General features: G+C 37.1%; 1 protein-coding gene across 1 annotated transcript in view; it reads left to right on the top strand.

Moving 5' to 3' along the window:
- Positions 1-22,935, top strand: part of LOC308225188 (contactin-3-like) — a gene marked incomplete at both ends in the record, with an annotated part of 77,412 nt that overhangs the window by 34,849 nt on the left and 19,628 nt on the right. The window contains 6 exons of the mRNA XM_080625754.1: positions 6,943-7,146; positions 7,458-7,560; positions 8,525-8,709; positions 17,182-17,318; positions 19,551-19,680; positions 20,937-21,087. Of these exons, the coding sequence (XP_080481880.1) occupies positions 6,943-7,146; positions 7,458-7,560; positions 8,525-8,709; positions 17,182-17,318; positions 19,551-19,680; positions 20,937-21,087 (910 nt within the window). The remainder of the gene's footprint in view (positions 1-6,942; positions 7,147-7,457; positions 7,561-8,524; positions 8,710-17,181; positions 17,319-19,550; positions 19,681-20,936; positions 21,088-22,935) is intronic.

Below are 22,935 nucleotides of genomic sequence, written 5' to 3'. Positions count from 1 at the left end.
GAAAAATTCTGGTCAAGCTTTTTCACTTGGCTCATCCCAGGTATCTTAAGTTTGCCTTGCGAAAAAGAGGAGGAAATTGTAGAAAATAACTGGGTTTGGCCCTCTACCAAGATTATTTTTATCCTAAACTGTTCCTGAGGGGGTTTTCTCCTTCCGCATCTTTATTTTCTCTAATAAAATATTTGAGTTTTCCTTTGGAAGCAGAGTAATTGATTAGGAAGAGGCAGAAGGGAGATGGCTGTGGTCCCAGCACACGGCTGATCATTACACTCCTTAAGAGTACTGAAAATGATTTTTGTTTTTTGCAGGGGTTTACCAAGTACCTTCTCCTATGTCAGTGCAAGACTACCAAATAAAATATGTCACTAATTACTACTTCCACCTATCAACATTAGTGCGTTCCTTTGAAAATTTACACTTGGGGATTTCCATTAGTTTCCCTTAGTTTATCTTCTTAATATTTAGCATTCAGAAGGAATCAGTTGAGCAATAAACTAAACTGTGATCTTTTTAGCCTCAAAATTATTACAGGCAGGAAGCAATTTTAAAATACTTTCAACTATTGAAAAAGCACAACAGAGTTGTTAGAAATGCTCTGAGCAATTAAATGTAAAGTTCTAGGGAGGTGATTAAAAGAACAATTTGTCATTTGAAATGGATATGGCTAATGGGTATGTATTTAAATATTGCTTCCTAAAGCAGTTTCTTACTTTGCTGCATACTTCCAAAGTACAGGCTATTTGATCGGAGCCTGTATACTTTGAATGACACAGCTAATCTGAAACAATTAGTTCAGAGGTGTGATAAAGAGAATCTAATCCATCATCATCCAGCACAACTACAAGGGAAGCAAAACTGAGTTTTTACTCAGCACTGAAAACTAAATGTAGAAAAGCATTTTTTTTTTGACTTTCCCAGTAGCATCTGGATTTCCTTTGGAGCACTAAGGAACATTTAACCTGCCAGTTAAGGGGCACTTTGATGTTAGAAGGTCAAGTTCAGTTTGAAACAACACCGGCTAATGGTCAAATCCCCTTGTGTGACAGGAGAGCAGGAGTGAAAAGGCAGACAGCAGGCAGACCTCAGTGACACTGAGCTGGTTTTCCAGTGGATGTGCTGTACGGAAATCTCTTTACTGTGAGGGTTTTTGTGGTATTAATAACAAAACAATGCTGCCAGGCTGGCACATCTTTGTTTCATGAGGATGAGCTTAGAAATGTTTATGTTTTAATTAGAGTGCTGTGCTTTGCTTTTGATGCTGCTTTGAAAGACTTAGTAAAAACTCCAGTGTAGAGAAAGGCAGACCTTCAGTGGGCTGTTCTACATCACCAGAGCTTTGCCACCAGTGACAGGTCACAGAGCAGTGTGTACAAGCTCCTGGGCCTGTTCTGTGGTTGGGGTGTAGGTAGGAGGCAGTAAAGATAAATAGATTTTATGCTGCAACTATGTGTAAAGAATCACGTCTTTTATTTACATCACACCAGCTCACTTCTAAATGAGAGAATGAGTGGACTCTGACCACATTCCATTTAAAAATGAAAATTAGGTATTAGCCTGAAGTAGGAACCTTGCAATTTCAGCTAAAACATTTTAATATTCTCATTAAATGTGTAGATTGAAATTGCAGGGTATTACATAGGTATATTGCACTGCTCTCGTTGGTTTGGGTTATTCCATACACAGAAGTTAATGCCTGATTACCTGCAGAACATGCTGAATATTGACCTGTTTTATCTATAAAATAATTCACCTTTTATGCCAAAATTTTGGATTAATGGTCTATGTTAGTTTCCAATCATTGTTTCCATTACACGCTGGAGTACAGTGAGTTTCTCAGGATATGTTTGTTACTTTTTGTAGCTGGACTTGGATTCCCATCATGGAATTTACATTTTGTATGAACAAAAACATCTTCAGCCAAAAGAAGGGAGTTGTTCTAAAGGGTTTGGGGGTGAATTTCAGAAGCATGCATAAATCTCCAAATCATTTTCCCCAAGCTGGGAGGATGTTACACCTATTTTGACCTTATCTTATGCCTGCATTGTGTAAGATTTTTATTTGAAAACAGCCTTTAATGTTTGCAAAAAAAAACAAATGTGATTTATTTTATGGCAGAGATAAAGTATTACCTATTTTCTTGGCTAAAGTCCAGCTGCAGCTGGTTGTGCTGGCTTGCCAAAGGAGGGATAGATTACTTGAGGCAGAGAACCGAGTGGGATAAAACAGCTAGAGTTTGCCCGAGTAGGAAAAGTAGTTAGTGATATGTTTGAAGGTAGTGTATGTAAGATAGAACATAGTGTAATCCTACTGAGGGTTAGGCTGCAGTGAACTAAGGCTGGTTTGTGTCAAGGTTAAGAGCATCCTCTGGGATTTTGATGAGCTTTCACCTCATGCAGGTTAATTTCCTACTTTTAAATACTTTGGCACTTTCCTAGGGGTTCCTTTGCAGACAGATGTGCAGAGCTGTCCTCAGCAGTATTGACTACGTGTGACTGCTCCACGGAACTGTACCCAATTGCTTTCTCTCTGTGCCCTGAGCTTATGCCTTCCTGAGTAATGTTCATCCACAAAGCAAGAGGCTTTTCTCCATTTTCTGACATTTCATCACAGTTTGAGCTGAAATTGGGCCAAATGATGAGCTAATTGGTTTCTTCCTTAATTATGAAATCTGTCATTATCCTCTCAAAATCAGTGTTACTTTTCCATTACTTTTAACTCTAAGGTAGATAATTCAGAATTCAAAGTAGCTGGTTGTTACCAATTTCCATGTCTTTAATTACATTTTCTGTCATTGCTAAATTTTGTCTGATTGCTTTCTTGCACACAGTTTTTTAGAAGCCATATAACATCCTGCGAGTTAGGCAGAGGGGCAGTTGAAGACAGAAAATACTAGGATATTTAAGCTTGCCCCTATATCTCAATTACAGAATATAGTAAAATCTGAATAGGATAACTGTATGAAATAATATAGATTTGAGTATCAATGACTGACATGAAACTTCCTTAAAAAATGAAACATAAAAACATAAAACCTCTAACTACTTCAGTGAGCTTGATGCATTCAAAATCTTAAGTGATTTAATTTCTTTTGAGGACTGTTTATGGAAACATCTGCTTTACTAACTGAAACCCAGTCAGTTTTGAACAGAAGTTTAAATCTGTTTCAGAAAAACATTGTTCACAGCATTTACTTTTGATTATTTTAGAAATCTAATTTAGATGTGAGTTATGGGGCTAGCAGATACTATTAAGCAGGTGTATAGGAATGATGGTCTGGAACAAAAGGAGCAAGAGATGACCTTCAAAATTTGTGTATTTGGTGGGTAAAACTTTATCCTTCTCCTTCCGGTCATATGTCTGTATGCCTTCCCCTCACACCCAAACTTTTGCTTTGCTGAATTCCTGAATTAATTTATAGTTTTGGATTTCCATAGAATCATAGAATAGTTAGGGTTGGAAAGGACCTTAAGATCATTGAGTTCCAACCACCCTGCCATGGGCAGGGACACCTCACACTAAACCATGTCACCTAAGGCTCTGTCCAACCTGGCCTTGAACACCGCCAGGGATGGAGCATTCACAACTTCCCTGGGCAACCCATTCCAGTGCCTCACCATCCTTACAGTAAAGAATTTCTCCCTTATATCCAATCTAAACTTCCCCTGTTTAAGTTTTAACCCGTTCCCCCTTGTCCTATCACTACAGTCCCTGATGAAGAGTCCCTCCCCAGCATCCTTCTGTTTACAGTAATGAAATTGCCCTGGTTCCATCAGCAGTCTCCTACTGATGTGTTGCAGCCTTTCAGAGAAATTGTGTAATACAATTAAAAGCAGTCTTTTCAAAAGCATGGAGATGAGCTTAAGGCCTAACTTTGAACCCAGTTGAAAACTGAATGTGTGGGGCTTACCCTCTTAGTTGCTTTAACAGCACAGGAAATGAAGGTATGTGTTGGGGTTTTTTTTTTAATGGCTCATAGATGGCAGGCAATGACCATGGTGGACCTCAAAGGCCTTGCTGATTTAAGTGTTGAATTTTGTAAAAATTTAAGATAAAAAATGACAGGTGATTTTATAAGCAGTTTTTAATTGAACACTTAGGGGAACAGATTGCCTTTAACACTATGAAGCTGCTGTGTTGTGGCTTGTAGACTTCACAGTAAATAATAATCAAATAATGCAAAATAAAGAGGAAAAGCCAACCAAGATGTAGTAAGCAAATAAAAAATTGAGTAATAACTGTAATTTCCAATACCTTATCCACGTATGGTCACCAAATAAGGAAAAAATGCATTGGAAAGCAAAGGTTTAGATCTTTGAGGAAGCCCAGGAGAGACATATTGCTTCCATTTATAACAGGAAATCAACTGAAAAGTTGTAATTGACAGAAAGGGAGTGAGTTTATGTCCTTTGAGGTGCGCTAGAATCAGCAACGGGCCAATGGTGTAAACACAATAAATCACAGAACAAGTTGTTTAATATGAATTCTTTTTAGAAAATAAGAATAGAATTTCATAAAGTACAATAAATATAAAATGAGAGAGTGGCTGTGGGGCACTGGTAAAGAAACACCCTGCTCCTTTTTTAAGAGAGTTGATGAAAATATATCTTGAATGGGAAATTAGGTTTCCAGGAGTGCTTATTCATAAGCTATTGAAGGTTCCAATTAAACTGGAATACACTTTGCATGGCTTTCATAATCATAATGATTGATTTCAGTGAGTTTATTCTTGACTTAACCGAATATAATATGAACGAAATCAAGCTGCTTATTTTCCTGCTGTGTATCCAGATATGTCCGTCCCCTTTGAATGCTTTGAATTATGTCTTCTGTTTTATTTTTGGTTTTTTAAGAATAAAATAATAGTTTGAGCAAAGGAAAACAAGTAGGTCAATAAATACCAGAACCAGTAAAGCCTGGCTTCCCACACGTTTGTGTCTTGTGGATATTTGAGCTTGATGTAGAGCTGAAAATGTAAATTTATTTGTTTTTTAATTACAGTTCTTTAATTGATACCTGACTTGGTCTACAGGCTCTCCCTCAGCCTTGTGCTCACACTCTTCATCCAGCTGCTCTGTAGAAATGGAATTATGCTTTATTTTCTGGTCTTTCCCATTTAGCAAGACCATATAGTCTTTGTTGTCAAAGAGGTCACAGTCCCCTTCAAACTCTTCACGTGTACTTTATTATTATTATTTTATTATTATTATTACTGTTACATATATATTATTTATTAATTAATTTGAACTGACTGATAGATATAAGATAATGCCAGACCACAGCCAGAACAATGCCCAGATGACACCTCTCCGCTGCACAGACTAACCAAACGTGCCCTCTCCCTTCAACAGCAAACCATTGAGAACTACATCTTGGTGTTTGTGTTCTAAGATGAGAGGAGAGATGTACAAATTTTCTTGGTTGTGGTGACTGTATGAATATTCTTTGACTTGTTATGGGACTCTTGTGGCACATGTCAAAAGTCTGACTGAAGTCGAACTAGATCCTAGGGTTTTACTGTCCACTGTGCTACTTACCCTTTCTTTACTTGGCAGATCCTTGTTAGCCTTCCTTATCATAAATAAATTATACTTCTCTTGTCATGTAGGAACTTTTAGTAAAAGTCATAGTTTCAACTGAGGAGACACGCTGCAAGTCTGGAAGGGTAGATAGCTGGTTTTCAACAATAAATGCTTCCCAACAGAATAGTCCTGACCCTGTTAATTGTCCGTACACGCTGCCTCTGTGAAACTATGTTAATGGAAAGAGTTTAAATATTGATAGAAGAGAATTAAGTTCAATTATGATAAGCCATTTTATTTAGTGCCCTTTTTGCATTAGCCAGTCCATAAATATTTAAATAATTTCATTTATTGTATGTTTTTTTTCATGTGCACAATCTTACCTTGTGTTAAATTGCCCTGTTAGCACTTTTCCTGAGTGTTGCATTTGTACTCAACACTGAGGGTTAGGAAGATGCCTGTTCTCCATTTCATGGCTGCACCCAAATTTATGAGCTTTCAAATTAAACCTGTGCAAAGAGAGACGCTCTCCATTTTGTAGGGGCAGTGCAAATGCTACAGGATATTTTAACATGACAGCAGGTCGATCAAGCTGTAACGGTCTCCAATTAGCACTTGCAAAAGCTGTGATCTTTTTATAAACTTTCAACTCGGTGGCACTTGGGTGAAAAATTATGTCTTGCCTGGAAAACCATTAAAAATTAATTTCCTTTGATTATGTAGGATAGGAATGAGACAAACACATGGCTTCACACAGGAAGGGGCTTTTGCCAATTAAAATTGGACATACAGAGCTCAGAGTTCTAATGCAGTTTTGCCAAATGTTAGTTTATCTTTTTGAAGTGTGGTTTTTCTTTTCTAATGACCATGATGAAGGGTAGTGAGGGCTGCTTTGCCAGGATATAGGGAGTTCTAAAATATAATTTTAATGGATTTTTGTTTTAATAATACAGATTTGTTGTGTGTTGAGCCCTACTGGAAATTTATGCTTCTTTTGACATTCCTTTCACTTGCATACACCTACACTGTTCTATCTGCTAAGCATCTAGCTAAGTTGTTAAGTACCTACTGAATCATAGAACAGTTAGGGTTGGAAAGGACCTTAAGATCATCTAGTTTCAACCCTCAAATGAATGATGCTTCCATTTTAGCCAAGTTTGGTCTCATTGTTGCTGCCTGCTTTTATTTTCATGCATATCAAATAGTATATAAAAAAAAAAATATCTCTGCATAAAGCACTGAATTCCTTTTACCTTTTTCTTGTGCTGGAGGAGATACAGGATTTGACAGTCATTAGCTGTCTGGTCCTATTTGTTACACAGTACAGTATTTTACAAAACAGTAATGAAAAACCTAATCTTTGAAGGAAAAAATGTGAAAAACCTTATCAAACATATTTACTTCTTTTTTTATTACCAACTAGAACTGTCATTTGCTTGGATCTTCAATGAATATCCATCATTTGTACAAGAGGACAGTCGGCGATTTGTGTCTCAAGAGACCGGTCACCTCTACATAGCCAAAGTCGAGCCATCAGATGTGGGAAATTACACTTGTGTTGTAACCAGCACTGTGACCAACAGCCAAGTTCTTGGGTCACCAACTCCTCTAGTGCTGCGCACTGATGGTATGACTTCCCTTCTGCACTGTGACCAAGTAACACATCTAGTTGTCATCTATGGATGTTTTTGTCTCTTACAGTGTAACTTTTCATGCATTCTCAGAATAGTGATTGCTTTATAAGAAGATAAAGTATTTTGTGTTGCATGCTTCTCTTTCTCTGTGAAGCCTGACAGTGAGTTCGCTTGCAGGTTCCTGTGATTCTCTCTGTAAATGGAGTGTGAGAGAAGTAAACTTGATTTTTAATGTGATGCAATACTAAAGTGAGAAAAAAGGCTTTTAAAACCAAAAAATACCTTTTTCAATTGTCTTCTACAGGTGTGATGGGGGAATATGAACCCAAAATAGAAGTTCAGTTTCCTGAGACGCTTCCTGCAGCTAAAGGCTCAACTGTGAAGCTAGAATGCTTTGCACTAGGAAAGTAAGTTTTCAACTTCATCCATACTGAAAGTTGAAGCACATAAAAGTTCACCTGCACAAGAGATACGGAGTTCTGGCAGTCATATATGGTCTGAAGATCATATTTTGGCCATCATAATTATTGTCTTGGAATAAGAGGGCAGATTTTTGGAGTAATTCTTGATTTTGTTTAGAACTAAAATATGTATGTTGCCAATGCAGGAATTTACATTTAATTTCAAATTATTTTGAGTTAATATCAGTGCAGTTTTGCGTATCTCTTTTGACCTAACTCAGCTTTCTCTGAGTAGAAGGAGGTGAAGTCTGCGAGAAGTTTCTATTTTACTGTTAAATGCGCTTTATGCTGTCATAATATTGTTCTTCCTTTATAGCTGAAGTAAAGATTAAAATGCATTTCACTTCTGAATGATATTTCACACGCAATTTATATCTTTTCTACTTCACAAATGATCTGAGAATACATTTATGTTATGGTAAATGTATTTACTTACCACTTTGTGGTTTATTTGCAGACAGCTTTGTCAGATGTTTGTAATTGTAAGTGCCAGATTGATAACTTGATCACATACTATTGCTTTGGTTCCCCAGCTAGGTGAGTGAATGTTTTAAAACCGGAAAATGGATGACTGTTGTAGGATAGGAATTTCAAGAGACTTGCCTTGATTCTTCTTCCATGGCAGTCACTGGTAAATCTCACCTGTCTTTAGGGGGGGCCAGTGCAGAGTTACAAGAAATTGCTGGACATTCACACAGATATTCATGGAAAAAGTCAGTATCACAAATGACAGCACATGAAACAGAACCCGTGTATGCAAGTCTGTTGCCATAGTGTCTGCCCATCTGTTATATACAGTGTGAATACCACTTTTAACACAAGCTTTTAGTCACTTCTGAGTTAACTATCTAATTTTGACAATCACATACTTTATGCAAAGCTGTTTAAAATCCCATTATTTTCCCTTTAGCCCTGTGCCTCAGATTAACTGGAGAAGAACTGATGGTCTGCCATTTCCAAGTAAAATAAAGCTGAGGAAATCCAATGGCATGATTGAAATCCCTAATTTCCAGCAGGAGGATGCAGGACTATATGAATGTATTACTGAAAACTCAAGAGGAAAAAATATTGCAAGAGGGCGTCTCACTTACTACGGTAGGAAACTTTCTTTCTCCCTCTCTCCCACTCTTCTTTGCACTTGAAATACAAACTACCCTAGGGTACTTTTGGGATTTACAGCTTCTGCAATACTACCAAGCTTTTGTGCTTAAAAATCCATGGCATCTTAACTACTCGCAGAGAATGAAAACTTCTGCACCAGGTTTTCGTATAACATTTCTAATAAATGCCCAGGCTCAACAGGGTTGCCAACTGTAGTGCAGGAAGTGCTTCTGTTTATTTTTCTATGATGGAAAGGCTTTACTTTAATGACTTATTGGTCCATTGGTGAACCCTTAGATTTTCACTCTATTGGATTTATTTGAGGGATCATTTAGGCCTCACATTTACAGGAAATGCAAATTTTTCTTGCTTTAGGAAAAGGTTACTGATAGATATGCTCAATTCTTTGCTTTCAAAAGAATTTAAATATTTTAAAATTAGTAAATAAAGAGATAATACAATCCAGCATAGAAAATTAAATAATATGAAATTTAATAACTGGGAAAAAGACAGGGTCTCTTGTGCATTTAAGGCTATAAAGTGGAATGAGTATCAGCAAAGCACACTGGTAGTGTTTTACAGCTAGAGTGATTTGCAGCAAAGTGGTAATTGACAATTTTTGTTAAAGCCAGATCTCAGCAAATACAATTTTCTTTAGGTAAATGGCAATTTTAAGAGTGTTTCAGACTGGGCTTTGAAATGTTACCCTCATGTAGAAATATTTGAGGAAAGAGATGGTTTTTATGTTGTGTAAAAAAGCACAGAGCATATCTACTGTGCAACTTTGCGCAAATGTGCTTTCCATTTACTACATGCATATGGGAAGCTGCTGTTTCCTAGAACACAGGGACTGCTGCAATGTAGATATTATCAATGAAGGTTTTAGTTTAAGGCACAGCAGGTTTTATAAGGTTTATAAGGTTATAAGACTTCCCAACTTCTCAATTAATATTTAGACTGAATCAATGCTCCATCATGGAGTTGGACCAGGGGACTTTGAGTAGCCTAAATTTTTAATATACTAATTGCAATTACTGCTTTTTGAGAAATCCTATTAATAACATAGGGTGAAAGACCGAAGATGCTTCATCTGCCACTGTCATCTGTCATTCCAAACTTGGCACTATGCATTTGATTCTATAAAATGAGTTTTATTAACTACTTGAAAGTTTCAAACAAGTTGTGGTTTATATCTGGCTCAGTATTTCTACCCAAGTTTTAAATCGGGGCAGTTGTAAGACACAGTGTTAACTACATGCAAAATAGAGTAGGTTTGTTCATTAGTCCTTGGGGTGTAATTACGATAGTGCACAAGCTTGATCTATTAGGTCTGCTTCCAAAGTTCTGTTTGCTCAATAAAGGAGCTGAAATAAAGGATGTTGCTAATCACTAAAAGCAGCAAGTTGCAGTTTTGTGACAATGTGAACATTTTCATTACAAATCCAGAAAGGGATTCGAACCCTTGAATAGAGTTCATATTCCAGTATAAATGTCTACCCATATTAGATTCATCCCTTATATGGATGTTTATACTGAAAAGAATAATGAGACCTGTAATGGCATTAATGGCACTCCAACTGTTTCATTTCATTTGTTCTGCTTAATGAAACCCATTCTGCAGAATTAAGTAGATTTAAGTAATCTTTCTTATTTTGTTACTTGCTTTGTTGTTGCAGATAAAATGCCAATGAGTCAGTATTCAGGATAGGCTCATTTTAACACTTTTTGATTTGGAGGATTTTAATTCTGTCTATAGATTAATAATGTATAGCTGAAGTTAGTATCTTCTGACGGCTTGTCACTGTGCCTCTTATCAAACCTCAGAAATCTGTCTGGTAAAGAAATTTAACCATATGCCACTCAGCCATCCAATAAAAGATCAATATTTAAGGAAGTTGTTCTAAAAGCAGATGAGGATTTGGGGAAACTAATGCAATATACTGAAGACTCAGACTAAAAAATATCCATCTGCCAGAAAGTGGGTACCAGTACTGGCAAAGATGACAGAAATCTGTGTGGTAATGTTAGTGGTTGTTGGCTGCTGTTAAAACACTTTATTGGTAGAAGAGCACGACTAATGTCTGCTAATCATATACAGAAAAATACAAGCATTGCAAATGGACAAATTTTTTTTTATTTCAACAGTGACATCATTTATTTTCGTGTCCTCAGTAGAACAAAGCATGTTTCTGGCTTACCCAAAAAAGAGTCAAGAGTTTGGGTTAACGTTTTCCAAGTTGTTGTAGTGAAATAATGTGGAAAATATAAATCGGGGAAGAGGAGAAAGGCAAAAATTTTCCATGTGATTAAGAAATAGAATGCTTTTCTTTCTTTACAGATTGGAAAGATTCTTTGTCAGTGAAACACAAAGCCAATCCTAAACAAAAGCTTGAAACATTTCATTGCTCTGCTGTGAAGCAAAACATTCTTATTTTCCTGATTCCATTTATTTGCCGAAGCTGTAAAATCTGAAATCTGAAAATTGGGGTTTTCAGGCCATAAATATTTTTTATTAAAAAAAAAAAAAAAAACAAAAAAACCACACAAAAACAGCAAACAAACAACAAAACAACCCATTTATGTTTGATATTATTATTATGTTATTATTATGTTGATATACTGTCCTGCCGCTTCTTCCAGTCATGAAACCACAAATAACTTGAACGTAGGCTCAACTTTATTCATGATCATAGTAATTTTCTCAAGAATACGTATAAATGTGTTTGGTTTAGAAGTTCTGTGCACATCTGTAACTCTCTTCATCAAAATAAAATGAGTTGTGGGGTTGGTTTTTGTTTTAATTTATTGTGGGTTTTAAATAGAACTCTCAATCCATAGTTGAAGGCTATCATTAAAACAGATACTCTAAAGCAGATATTCTGAGTTCTTTCATACCATAACTAACAGGCTATTAATCTTTCATTTTTTCTTACGAAGCATTTTAACAAGAAAAGCCAAGCATCAAATGTTCAGGTTTTTGTCCTTTGTACAGTTCCAACATTTGTTTAATGCCAGTTTTTCCTTCCGGGAAGTTCAGAATGTGCTAAAAATTGGACAAATTATCTAACTTTGATTTAATATAAAACCTGAATATATAAATTATTTGCTTTCACTTTATTAGTATATTCCATTATTATTGCTATTAGCCATTTCGATAAAGAGATAACAGAAGAAGAAAGACTCCGTGGACATGTTTCATGGCATGGAAAAATGAGAAAATGAGAAGAGATAAAACAATTACATTTTTGTATTTTAAGATGCAGTTAAACATGTAACGTGTTAGAGATATGTGAGGCAATTAGTTTAAAGTATAATTGAAGAGAAGACATTCTTAATTAGTATGTGCTGTTTTAATGGAACTCATTCTTGACACTGCCAAGGCAAAATGTTTAACAGGGAGAAAAAAGTTCTGGTGCTGTGGTCTGTAATAGCAGAGGCAGACCCCCCCAGTAATACGTAATTTTTGTTGTTAATGGAGATGTCCTCAAAACATTAACTACAATGCTATAGATGGCTAAATAATATTAAGGAATTTCTGTGTTTGATCAATATAGATTTTAATTGTTGATTCTAATAATTTAATTGCCTTACTACAGAGACAAATCTTACATCTCTTTTTACATACTAAAACTTTCTTCAATGATGTAACAATTACCTGTAACTTGAGACCTTATTTTTGAGTTGAATACACATAATGGACATCTTCAGGGATGTTTCAGATGCTTCTGTAGGCACAATTTTATTAGAAAAGTGTAATTCATGCTTAAAGTCATTCGGAGTTTGAAGATAAGCTTCATCACTGTTGTAATCGGTATGAGTGTCATAGCCTGACTTTCAGATATGCTGCACAGAAAAAGGAAGGTTAAATTTTCTGGTTGTTTTGGGTTTTTTTCCCAGTATGCTTCATAGCTGCTTTCTCTTGAACTATGGAAAGTTCCTTTTGACTCTGATTTATTGCCCAACTGCTGAGCTATCCAAAGGTATTTTCAAAGGAGATTTCCAGTCCAGTTTTCATACTGTATGTTTCAAAGTAAAGGTATGTGCATAAGCAGACTACATCTTATGTGCAAGCCCCGATTAGGGACTGTTCTGGAAAGGCTTCCCGTAGTCCTCTACCTCCAAGCAAAAGCATTGCAGACCTCAGTACTCTCTGGGAGAGCACAGTGCCTAGACTAAAGTCAGGGGCCTGAAGCTCTGCCTTGTCTTCATGCTGTTCTGTGGCTTACAAAATTAAAAGGAGATTTTTATTGGACTTTCTGACTCTGAATGAAATCCTGTATAAAACCACGTGTTGGCGTGCACTGTGCGTGGTACCCCACAAACTGTTTGCAAACTAAATCTTGATGTCAACTCCTTCAGCTGCTTCCAAGAGCTTCATTGCAGTCACTTATTGCAGTTGGTCTTTGTTCACATCAACCCCCTCGGAAAGTCATTGCAAAGGGTTTCTTAAAAGTTTGAAAAAATGGTGCTTCCTTACGGCCTACGGGGATGCCCTAGAGCAGAATGAAACAACATTTGTTTTCTTCAGGAAGACCTGCCAGGTCTAATTAGCTGGAAGATAAGGGTGATTGTAGCCACCAAAAACAAGATGACTGAATCTTCTCCCTGGGATAAATTGTATGAAGTTACATACTTGGGTGTCCTGGTTCAGCAGTAGCAGTCATTTTTTCTCCTTCTTAGTAGCTGGTTCAGTGCTGTGGTTTTGACTTTCGGCCTGGGAGTAATACTGATAAAGCTGATTTTTTCAGTTACTGGTCAGAATGTTTAACCTGACCAAGGACTTTGTGAGTCTCATGCTCTGCCAGGCAGGAGGAGAAGCCGGGAGGAAGCGGGGACAGGACACCTGACCCAAACTAGCCAAAGAGGTATTCCATACCACAGCACGTCATGCCCAGGAGGTAGAACAGAGAGTGCCCGGAAGGGCTGGATCACTGTGGGGTGGGGGTGAGGTACCGGTTGGTGAGCGGTTGTATTCTCTTCCTTGTTATTTCCTTTATCATTATTACTATTAGTGGTAGCAGTAGTGATTTGTGTTATACCTTAGTTATTAAACTGTTCTTACCTCAACCCGTGGGAGTTGCATTCTTTTGATTCTCCTCCCTGTCCCTCCAGGAGTGGGGGGAAGAAAGGTGGGGGGGGAAGTAAACTGCGTGGTTCTAATTTACGGCCTGGGCTTAAACCACGACATTGTGTCACTTCTTGCCAATGGGACCACGAGTGTTGCAACGAATATATTAGGCAAAAGTAACTGAAAAAAAATACAGGTTTGTGCTTTTCCAAGTGACTGACCATGAGGATGACAGATAACCTCCTTTAGAAAATCAGTTACCTACAAGTATTTCATTCTGAGGGAACACTCTATATGAATTTTTTATGAAGATCGTACAGCAGTTTCCTAAGAATTTTTAATATTATCATACAATATGCATTCCTGTCACATTCTTAGATCCTGCACTACAAACTCCATTAACTTCCAACCTCTTGACTTACAGGATATCATCTTTTTTTCATCTCAATGAAAACATGTTACCTGCTTGCATATTACTTGCTTAATAAGGAGGAAGAATGGTGTCTCCTCAGGAAGATCTAACTTACACACCAAGCTAACACAGTAGTTCCATGAGAGAATGAGGCTTTGTTACCAAGTCATTAGTCTTCCTTCAGGAGCACAGATGTGGCAGTGGTGGTGGAACCAGATGTTCTAAGCAAATGTGCCTAATAGTGGCTAGACCTCAAGAGGATTAAAGCTGTATATTCAAAATCATTTAGGTGCAGTCAGACAGAGCTCAAGAAAAACAACATTGCTGGGCATGGAATGTCATGCTTATGTTCTGAGAGGCTTTGTAGATCTACTGATAGATGACCTGTCTGCACTTTTCTCAGCTGCTGCAACGTGGACCGTGTTTATCTTGGCCAAGATTCAGAGCATTCAGTGCAATATTCTGACCTGGAATTGCCCCTGTTTAGCTGCTTTTTCAGTTTTGAACTGGTTAGTTGAATTGTTCCTTTTCAAAGAGTTTCTAATACTTTCACAGCCTTTTTTAAAGACTTTTGAGATATGGCAGATTGAAAAGGGTATTTTTCATTCTGCTGAATTCCTTCATCAGTAATTTGAAGAGGAAAAAGAGCCTTCCTCAAGAAATCACTGAAGTCTACATCAACACTCTTGCGAATGAACAAGCACCATAAATTTCTCACACTGTGGCTTAGAAAGCTGTGTTCTGTTCTTTTCTGCTTTGAGTGGTTGTCTTTCCTACACTTTGCATTATCATATGTACCATGGAGACCTTGGAAACCCAACTATGGAGACAGACATGAAGAGTCCTAAAATGAAGATTTATGGTGTAGACAATGTTTTTCTTATTAATGAAATTGAATCCAAGATCTGGAACTTGAAAATAGACTATAGTTAACCTACTTCCAAGTGAAGACAGGCAGCAGATGTGAAATACTGCACACGTAGGGATTCATCAATAATTCAAGCACTGTTGCTTGTTGCATAATATTTAGGTATGCAAAGTGCAGGAAGCATGCTGACATGGAGTCCTGGGCTTATCTCACCTTGACACATGTGGCGCAAATGACAACGTGAGATAAAGCAATGGCTCTTTCTTGAACTCCAGTGTTGTAACAGTAACTTTCAAGATTGAGTCAGAATTAACACCAGTAAGGTACTACATTTGTCTGACACAAAGATCAGGTTATCTAGTCTTTTAGACCTGACACTGATAAAGAAATAAAGATCATCCCCAAAATCAGTGAAATGTGTTAACCCACATGGGGTATAAGAGACATACAGAGCAAAAGAACAGAAGGTTTCACTATCAGCAAATACTGGTTGAGTTCCAAAACCTCCTAAATTGATATCTCAATGAATACATTTTAGTAAGTTCTTTTATGAGAAGATAATCCTAAGTATGTATGCATAAATCAAAAATAGTATTAAATTATAAAAGTATGATACTGTATATGATGATGTTGAGATCCTATCGCTGCATTGCAGGATATATGGTGGAGAGAAAATTCATATACTAGAAAAGAATGAATCTTTTTTGATGAAGTTAATACCAACCTCCATCCAGCCATTGGACTGCTGGTCTTGCACCTATGGCGATGGAACAGGTTCAGCTCTCAGCTGTACTGCAGACTTCCCTTGTGTCCATAGGCAAGTCATTAATTTCCCTGGTCTGAAATAATTGCTGGTGTAACTCCATTGTAGTAGGAAGTTCAACAGGAATTGATCTGACCTTCTGTGCTCCCAAAAGTCGTCTATAAAATAATATTTTTTCCTAATGTAACACCAGTTATTCCCCCCACACACACACATATGTGTATGTGTATATATTGATGAGTGTTATATATTGATATATACATTATATAGACGTATATGTGTTATATACATATATTGATATGAGTGCTAGGAGGTTCTCCTAAATTACCAGTTTAGGAAAATCTTTAAGGTAATCAGATTGACTCTGGAAAATTCTTTTGGCCTTAGCTGTATATTTTCAACTAAGTTTCATCGTACTTTTTATCTGTTTTCTCCATATGCAACGTCCATTTTCTTGGAGAAATAATATATATAGGTATTATATATCTGTGTATAATGTATATAATACTTGATAAATTGAGTAAGTTCAAAGGAAATTCACACAAATTAGCAATAAAACAGTATTGTGCTGTTGTGTGAAATAGCAGTAAAGGAATACTCTTGTCTTTCATGCAGTGATGTCTATTTGCCAAATGACTTTTTTTTTTTCCCTTACCCTATGAAAGCTGTAACAGATGTTTTAAACTTTATCTTTATAGTTGTAATTGTATTTTAGGTAGTTCTGAAGGCTGTATGCTATTAATAGATCAAGATTTTGTATAAAAATTAGCTATTTTAATGGACTTTTTAAAGGTCATATTCTGGTTTGCATCACTGAAATACTGTGATAAAACTAATGCTTTCTAGAACAGTCTCATATATCCACATATTCATCCAGTTAAGTACTGACTAGAATTAGAAAACAATTTAAATGGTATTTAGACCTAAGGCTGGCATGCCATTAATTTTTTTTTTAGGGCTTAAAGGATTCTCTTCAGCATTAATTTGATGATTTAGCTACATCAATTTTTTAATTCGAGTATCACCACTCATTTCTTTGTCTTACATTTACTTCAATTTCAAAGTTATGTTGTTTAATCATGAGTGATTTCAATACTGGTTTCACTAGTTCAGCTTTACTGATCTGTAATCTCAGTTTTCTTTTGGTTTATTGCTTGTAATAAAAATGTATAAAAGGAACAGGGAGCAATTTGTTTCTGCAGCTGACTTGAAGCAGAACCAGTGAGAATGTTTGTTGGTATAAACCAGTCTACACAGCAAACTGATGAGTGCCATGCAGATTAACCCTTTGATTTTCATACGGAACAATAGCTTTTTAGGGTCTTCGTTGATGAGGATGTGTATTTCATCTGCAGCAAAACCTCACTGGGTCCAGACAATAAAAGATACTGAAGTTGCTGTAGAGGACACCTTATACTGGGACTGCAGAGCAAGTGGAAAGCCCAAACCATCATATAGGTGGCTGAAGAATGGAGAACAACTGTCAATAGAGGTAACATTGTGTTTTGAAAACATGATGCTATGTAAAATTAACAGTACTTTATGTGAGAATTTGCAGAGGTCCACGTAATTAGTTGAATTACTGGGTTTTGTATTTTGGTTAATAGCGTATTAGGTAATAAGCATCCAGATTGAAACATCCAAAATTGCAATACCAGATGCACAAAGACAAATGATGTTGGGCAAAAATATCCCAGCTAAAAGCAGATTCAAAAACAATGATGGAAGCATCAAAGTAAGTATGTAGGGAAAGACTGGAAAGGGAAGTTTAACTGAAGTTATACCTTAAGAACCATGAATAATCAATAGAGAACTTAAATGATTTTATTATACTTGCTGTTTATGTTTTGTTAAAGGTAGTGAGAAAACATATTCAAACTTCTTGATGAAAAACGGCAAATATCCTAAAAATTCACAAGGTCACAATTACTTGATGCAAAGAATGAAATCTAAAGTTCAGTGTGACACAGATTATTTTTTTTTTAATACAATTGTTAAAGTAAATTAATGGAGAGTAGCATTTTGTGACAGAGAAAAGGTGTTGTACTTGGAAGATAAGGTACTTGGTCTCCCAAATCAGAAATGCAGAAAAGCATCTAATACCCATATTGATTTTCAATCTTCCCAGTTCAGGTTATCAGGGATATAAACTAGGAGCAGTAGCCCGTCACAGGAAGGCTTTTTGCCTTTGGCCAGTGCATTGTCCTCAATATTGGTACTCACAGGTGAAGAAGAATGAGCGACTGCTCCAATAAATTTAGTGGATGGTTATGACATTTGATCTAAGCACTGAAAAACGTTTCCTGTCAGAATGTTATACTTAGATGCTCACTCAAAGGAATGGTAGTGTTTTGTGGACAGGTTAAATACAAAATCTCATCTTGGTGATGAGTATTAAGTGCATTGTTATGGCATCACTTAGGTAATGTGCTTTTTTACCTTGGTAAGTACAAAAATATCTTCTCTTGTTCAGTCTTCACATTTTTCCACTTTTGAGTATTGCTGTTCAGCTTTTTGGCATGATGTCTGGGCATTAGTGTGGCTTACTCTGGAAATATTTAAGGACTGTAAACTGTAGAACTAACTCTTTGAAAGCTGGCATTGAGGAGACATCAGAGAGGAGTTCTCTGTGTACAGTGATCAGTTTTCTTCAGCTCCTTGAGTGCAATAATTCTTCATGCTGGGTCTCCACCACCAAAATCTGCTGAGGTTGTTCTGCTTAGCTCCCCTTCTCCATCTTTGGTAAGGAAGAAAAAGAGGAGCAGCATGGGATGCTAGGGAGAGGATCAGGACATTGAGATTCAGGCTTGTTCCTCTTTGGGATTGTTTTGTATGTGGTGTAACTGGCTGAGCACCTTGCACTAAACTGGGAGGGGACCTGTCAGGGAAGGAGCCGAGCTAAGCTGTTCTGTCTACCCATAGGAAGCAGAGCCACTTTGCTGTGGAGCCAGCTCTAGGTACATGCCCTTAGGAAAAGGCAGAAAGTGAGTACCATTGCATTAGGCCTGGTAAGCCATGTCCAGATCCACAGAAAAAAGAAATAATGGGGAAATGTTTTTTTAGCAAATAATTTGTTGTTTTGTCAGTTATTGTTTCTCTGTTTTTCCTCAAAGGAGAAGCTCCTTTGGTTTTGTCTTTGTCATTGGTTCCTTTTCTCACCATTTCCTTTCACTCCATCCTCAAATTAGTTACTTCTTACCATAATTCATACAGCTTCCCAAGAATAAACAAGGTGAGAAGTTCCCTGTTCTTCAGTTGCTTTATCGGCTCTAAAGCACTCAAATATGTGTTTAATGACTTGGAATTTTTTCTGCATAGTGTTACAGAGAGCTCATTAGCAAATGGCATGTGTGAAATCTCTAAATAGTACAAAATGCCAATGCCATCTGTATAGTTTGGATGCTCTGGTCTGTCATGAGGAGCCTCATCTAATTTTTGTCCATATTTCTGGAGAAATACAAGGCTATTTGCAATTGCAAAGCCTCTGTGAAACTGAGCAAGTTCGAAGAATCGATTTCATACTGTGTTGCCAAGTCTCCATATTTGATCACCATTGCCATACCGTGGTGCAGTCATGTCACTTACTTTAGAGCTGTTGTCATGAGTAGGCTGTTACATTTACCCCATTTTTTTGTGTTTATGCTGTCCTATTTATATTTCTTACTTATTTTAAATTTTCCACAGGGAATATATCATCAATAAAGATATTTTTCTTAATATTCAGGGAAGGATCCAAATTGAAAATGGTGCACTTACAATATCAAATCTAAATCTGACAGATTCTGGCAGATACCAGTGCATAGCTGAAAATAAACATGGTCTCATCTATTCCAGTGCAGAGCTCAGGGTTATAGGTAAGATTTTCCTTTTTCACTAACACACAAGCCTCATTCTCCCACTCCACACCCCCTCCGCCTGCCTTATGTTCCACCTCATTATGATCTCAAATTTAACTCACTCAGATGTTATCACTGAAATAAACATTTTTGTCAACCTAATATCTTTATCTGCAGTGCCAAGGAGTTGTCTCATCTGCTTCCAGAGGATTTGCAGTCCAATCATTCATTGCTTTAAAACAGAACACAGCTAAATTATTCATTAGGGGAAGAGCAGAGATGGGAGCTTGGACATGGGCCTGAAGATTAAAACCACTTGCATGGTCTGGAGGCAGCCCTGACTCCACACATCAGTCAGCTGCACTCACCTCCTGCACTGCAGTTCCAGTGCTCGCTCCCAGGGCAGCCACATCATTTTAAAAGCAATAGGTTGCTCTTGTGTGCAGCCTTTCTCAATTGAGGGGACAAGGGGTTGTTGCTCAGTCATTCAAATAGCGTGTGCTTCAGTCTAAAATAGTGACATCATTTGAGGGAAACAGTGAATTTGGGACTGCCTTACATGCTCATATGCTCATGCAATTTCTACCTCCAGTGTAGTCTGATTTCAAAACAAAGCCTGTAAGAGGAGCATGTTTCGGGGACATGAGTTATTTCTTTCCTATCATTACGGTTACAGTCAATCAGCAGACTGCTCCCTCAGCCTTGTTCCCCTAGAATACTGAATTTCCTTTAGAAGTTCATTGTTAGTATAGGTAGAAGCCATGTGCCTTTTCCTAACTGTCAGTTAATGAAAGCTATACACACTCAGAATGTGCTGCGCTGTCATTTTATGTCATTTAACCTACCTGATCTGACATGCACTTTCACACAAAACTAGAAGCCAGCCAGTACCCTGAGTTTTGATGGGACTGCTGGTGTAGACTGCCCTCCCTGGGCTTACACAATTCATGTATGCTCACGTTCAGCAAAGCGTAATGTTAGGCACATGCTTAACGCTCGTTGGGTTCACTGAGCTTCACCTCAGCTGAAGTTGCTGTGATCTTCTGTGCAGGCTTCATTAGGTGATGTACTTTGCATAACTGAGACCTTCATTTAATACCAGTATGAAGAGGAGAAATACATAATTCTCCAATAGAAAGGTCTGTTTGAACTGACTAATTCAAGTTTTTAATTATGTTTGGAATCTGAGAAGTGTCATGTAAACTCTGAATAGTAGTAGCATTAATATTATGAAAGATGCTTTATTTCACTGTTACTGTACCTTCTCTTTTTAGCTTCTGCTCCAGATTTTTCCAAGAATCCAATGAAGAAACTGATTCAGGTTCAAATAGGCAGCACAGTTGATTTTGAATGCAGACCCAGAGCTTTCCCTAAGGCCAAAAGTTCCTGGAAGAAGGGAGGTGAGCAGCTACACGAAAATGAAAGGTATTAAGTTACATTGGTTTATTTGTTTTAATCTTACAAAAAGCTTGTTTCTGTCTTTTAGTGCAGTAGTGTTGTCTGTAGATTGAAATAGTTGTCTAGGTGGAGTTGTTTGGTTGGTTTTTAATTGTCATTGTACGTAAGTACGGAGAGTGCGTGCATATTGCTTTCTTTAAGGTATAGGACAGTTTTTATTTTCAGGGTGTTTTTTAGAATACCATGAATAAAGAGAACTAGACAGTGAAGAGCAGTGGGATGCAGGGAGAAGTGAAAGCATAGGAGTCACTGTAGAACATGCAGAAGGAAAGACAGAAAATGGGAATTAAATTAATTGCCTACTGAAAGAAGAAATGCTTCCCACCAGGATGCAGCTTTGCACCTCTGAAATAAATAATTTGGGGTGATGAGCATAATAAGAATTAGCAAGAATTCTCCTCTCTTACCTGGCAGAGGTCAATTATTACCCCATATTATGGTTATAGTGTGTATACTTGCAGCATCTTGTACTTACTCAGGCTGTTCATTGCCAAGCATCTTGTATTATAAAACCTTTAAAAATTTTCTCTGAAGTATCTCTTATCTGCAGTCATTAAGCCACACCTAGGCTTTGTTTATTCCAAATTAATCTGGAGTAGCTTCTACTCATAGCAGACCATAGTCCCCAGGGTCTCCAGGTAGAGAGAACAAAGGATGCAAACCATAGTTGCCTTCCTGTGTGTTCCTCTGTGATGAAAAGCTGGCCTAAGACATGTGTATCTCTTGATGGATGAACTTCTGTTTCTCTTATTCTCCAGAAAAGGAGGATTAGACAATTAACCAAGGTTAAATGCACTCAATGCTCATTTAACTCATCAAAACCGGAAGACATATCAAAATGTGCTGCAACCTAGATAACCCCCTAAAAGATTTATTTAAGTGTTTTATATATGTATATGATTGTTAACTGAACTGTAATATTGGACAGTTGCTGTGTGTGGGCTGTAGTGGGTCCTGTGTTCCTGGCTCTAATACCTGTCTGGACACAGATTAATACAAGGGATTTTGAGATCATGTGGAGGAGCAATGATTCAGCTGTAAACAAATCCACCTTTATTCCCAGATGTTTCTAGATTTACCAAGACTAGAAAAAGACAAAAAGATGCTGAAAACCTTAACTGAAAGACATTCCAGTGTAATTCTCTTAAAAAAACCCTGCAGTTTTAGCATCTTTAATTGGGGTGAAGTGATGTCAAATTAAGGGGGTGGGGGAGAGGTGAAATAATTCATAAAATCCTGTGTGATTCTTAAAAGTATTGGTCACTGGATGTATCTTCCCTACAGTTTGAATTAAGTATTTTCATTTCATTTTGTGTTGGAGTTTGAAATGCTGTATTGTGGGAATTAACGCATTTACTTACCAGTACTTCAATGGGAGCTTTCTTTTTTTCCCCCTCCCCTGACTTTCTTGTTACTTAATCTGGTTTAATTTAGTTTGAATTTGATTGATACATAAAAGGCAGTTTCACCCCACTTTGCAACTGCTCCTTTGTACTGAAGTGCTATGAACTGGAAAGCAGTATCTTTGTCCTTATATCAATAAGGATCTAAAATATTTGGCTTTTCTGCTGAATAATCTGTCAAATAAAAAAGGCAGTGATTACTTAGTTTGATTATTTGTTATTTTAGTAATAAGGCGTTGTCAATGGGAACAAGTTTTCATTCATTAACAGTTTAATTAATGACACCAAGTTTCAAGTGACAGTCTTGTGGTCTTGGATCCTGAGACATATTCTGGTCCTTAGCAGTGTATGTGGTTGCACTGCACTTAACAATTCAATTTAACAGGATTTTGGTAAGGTAGTATTATATAAA

Source organism: Psittacula echo, assembly GCF_963264785.1.
Source record: "Psittacula echo genome assembly, chromosome: 9".
NCBI classification, from domain to species: Eukaryota; Metazoa; Chordata; class Aves; order Psittaciformes; family Psittacidae; genus Psittacula; species Psittacula echo.
This window is presented reverse-complemented; position numbering and strand designations above follow the sequence as displayed.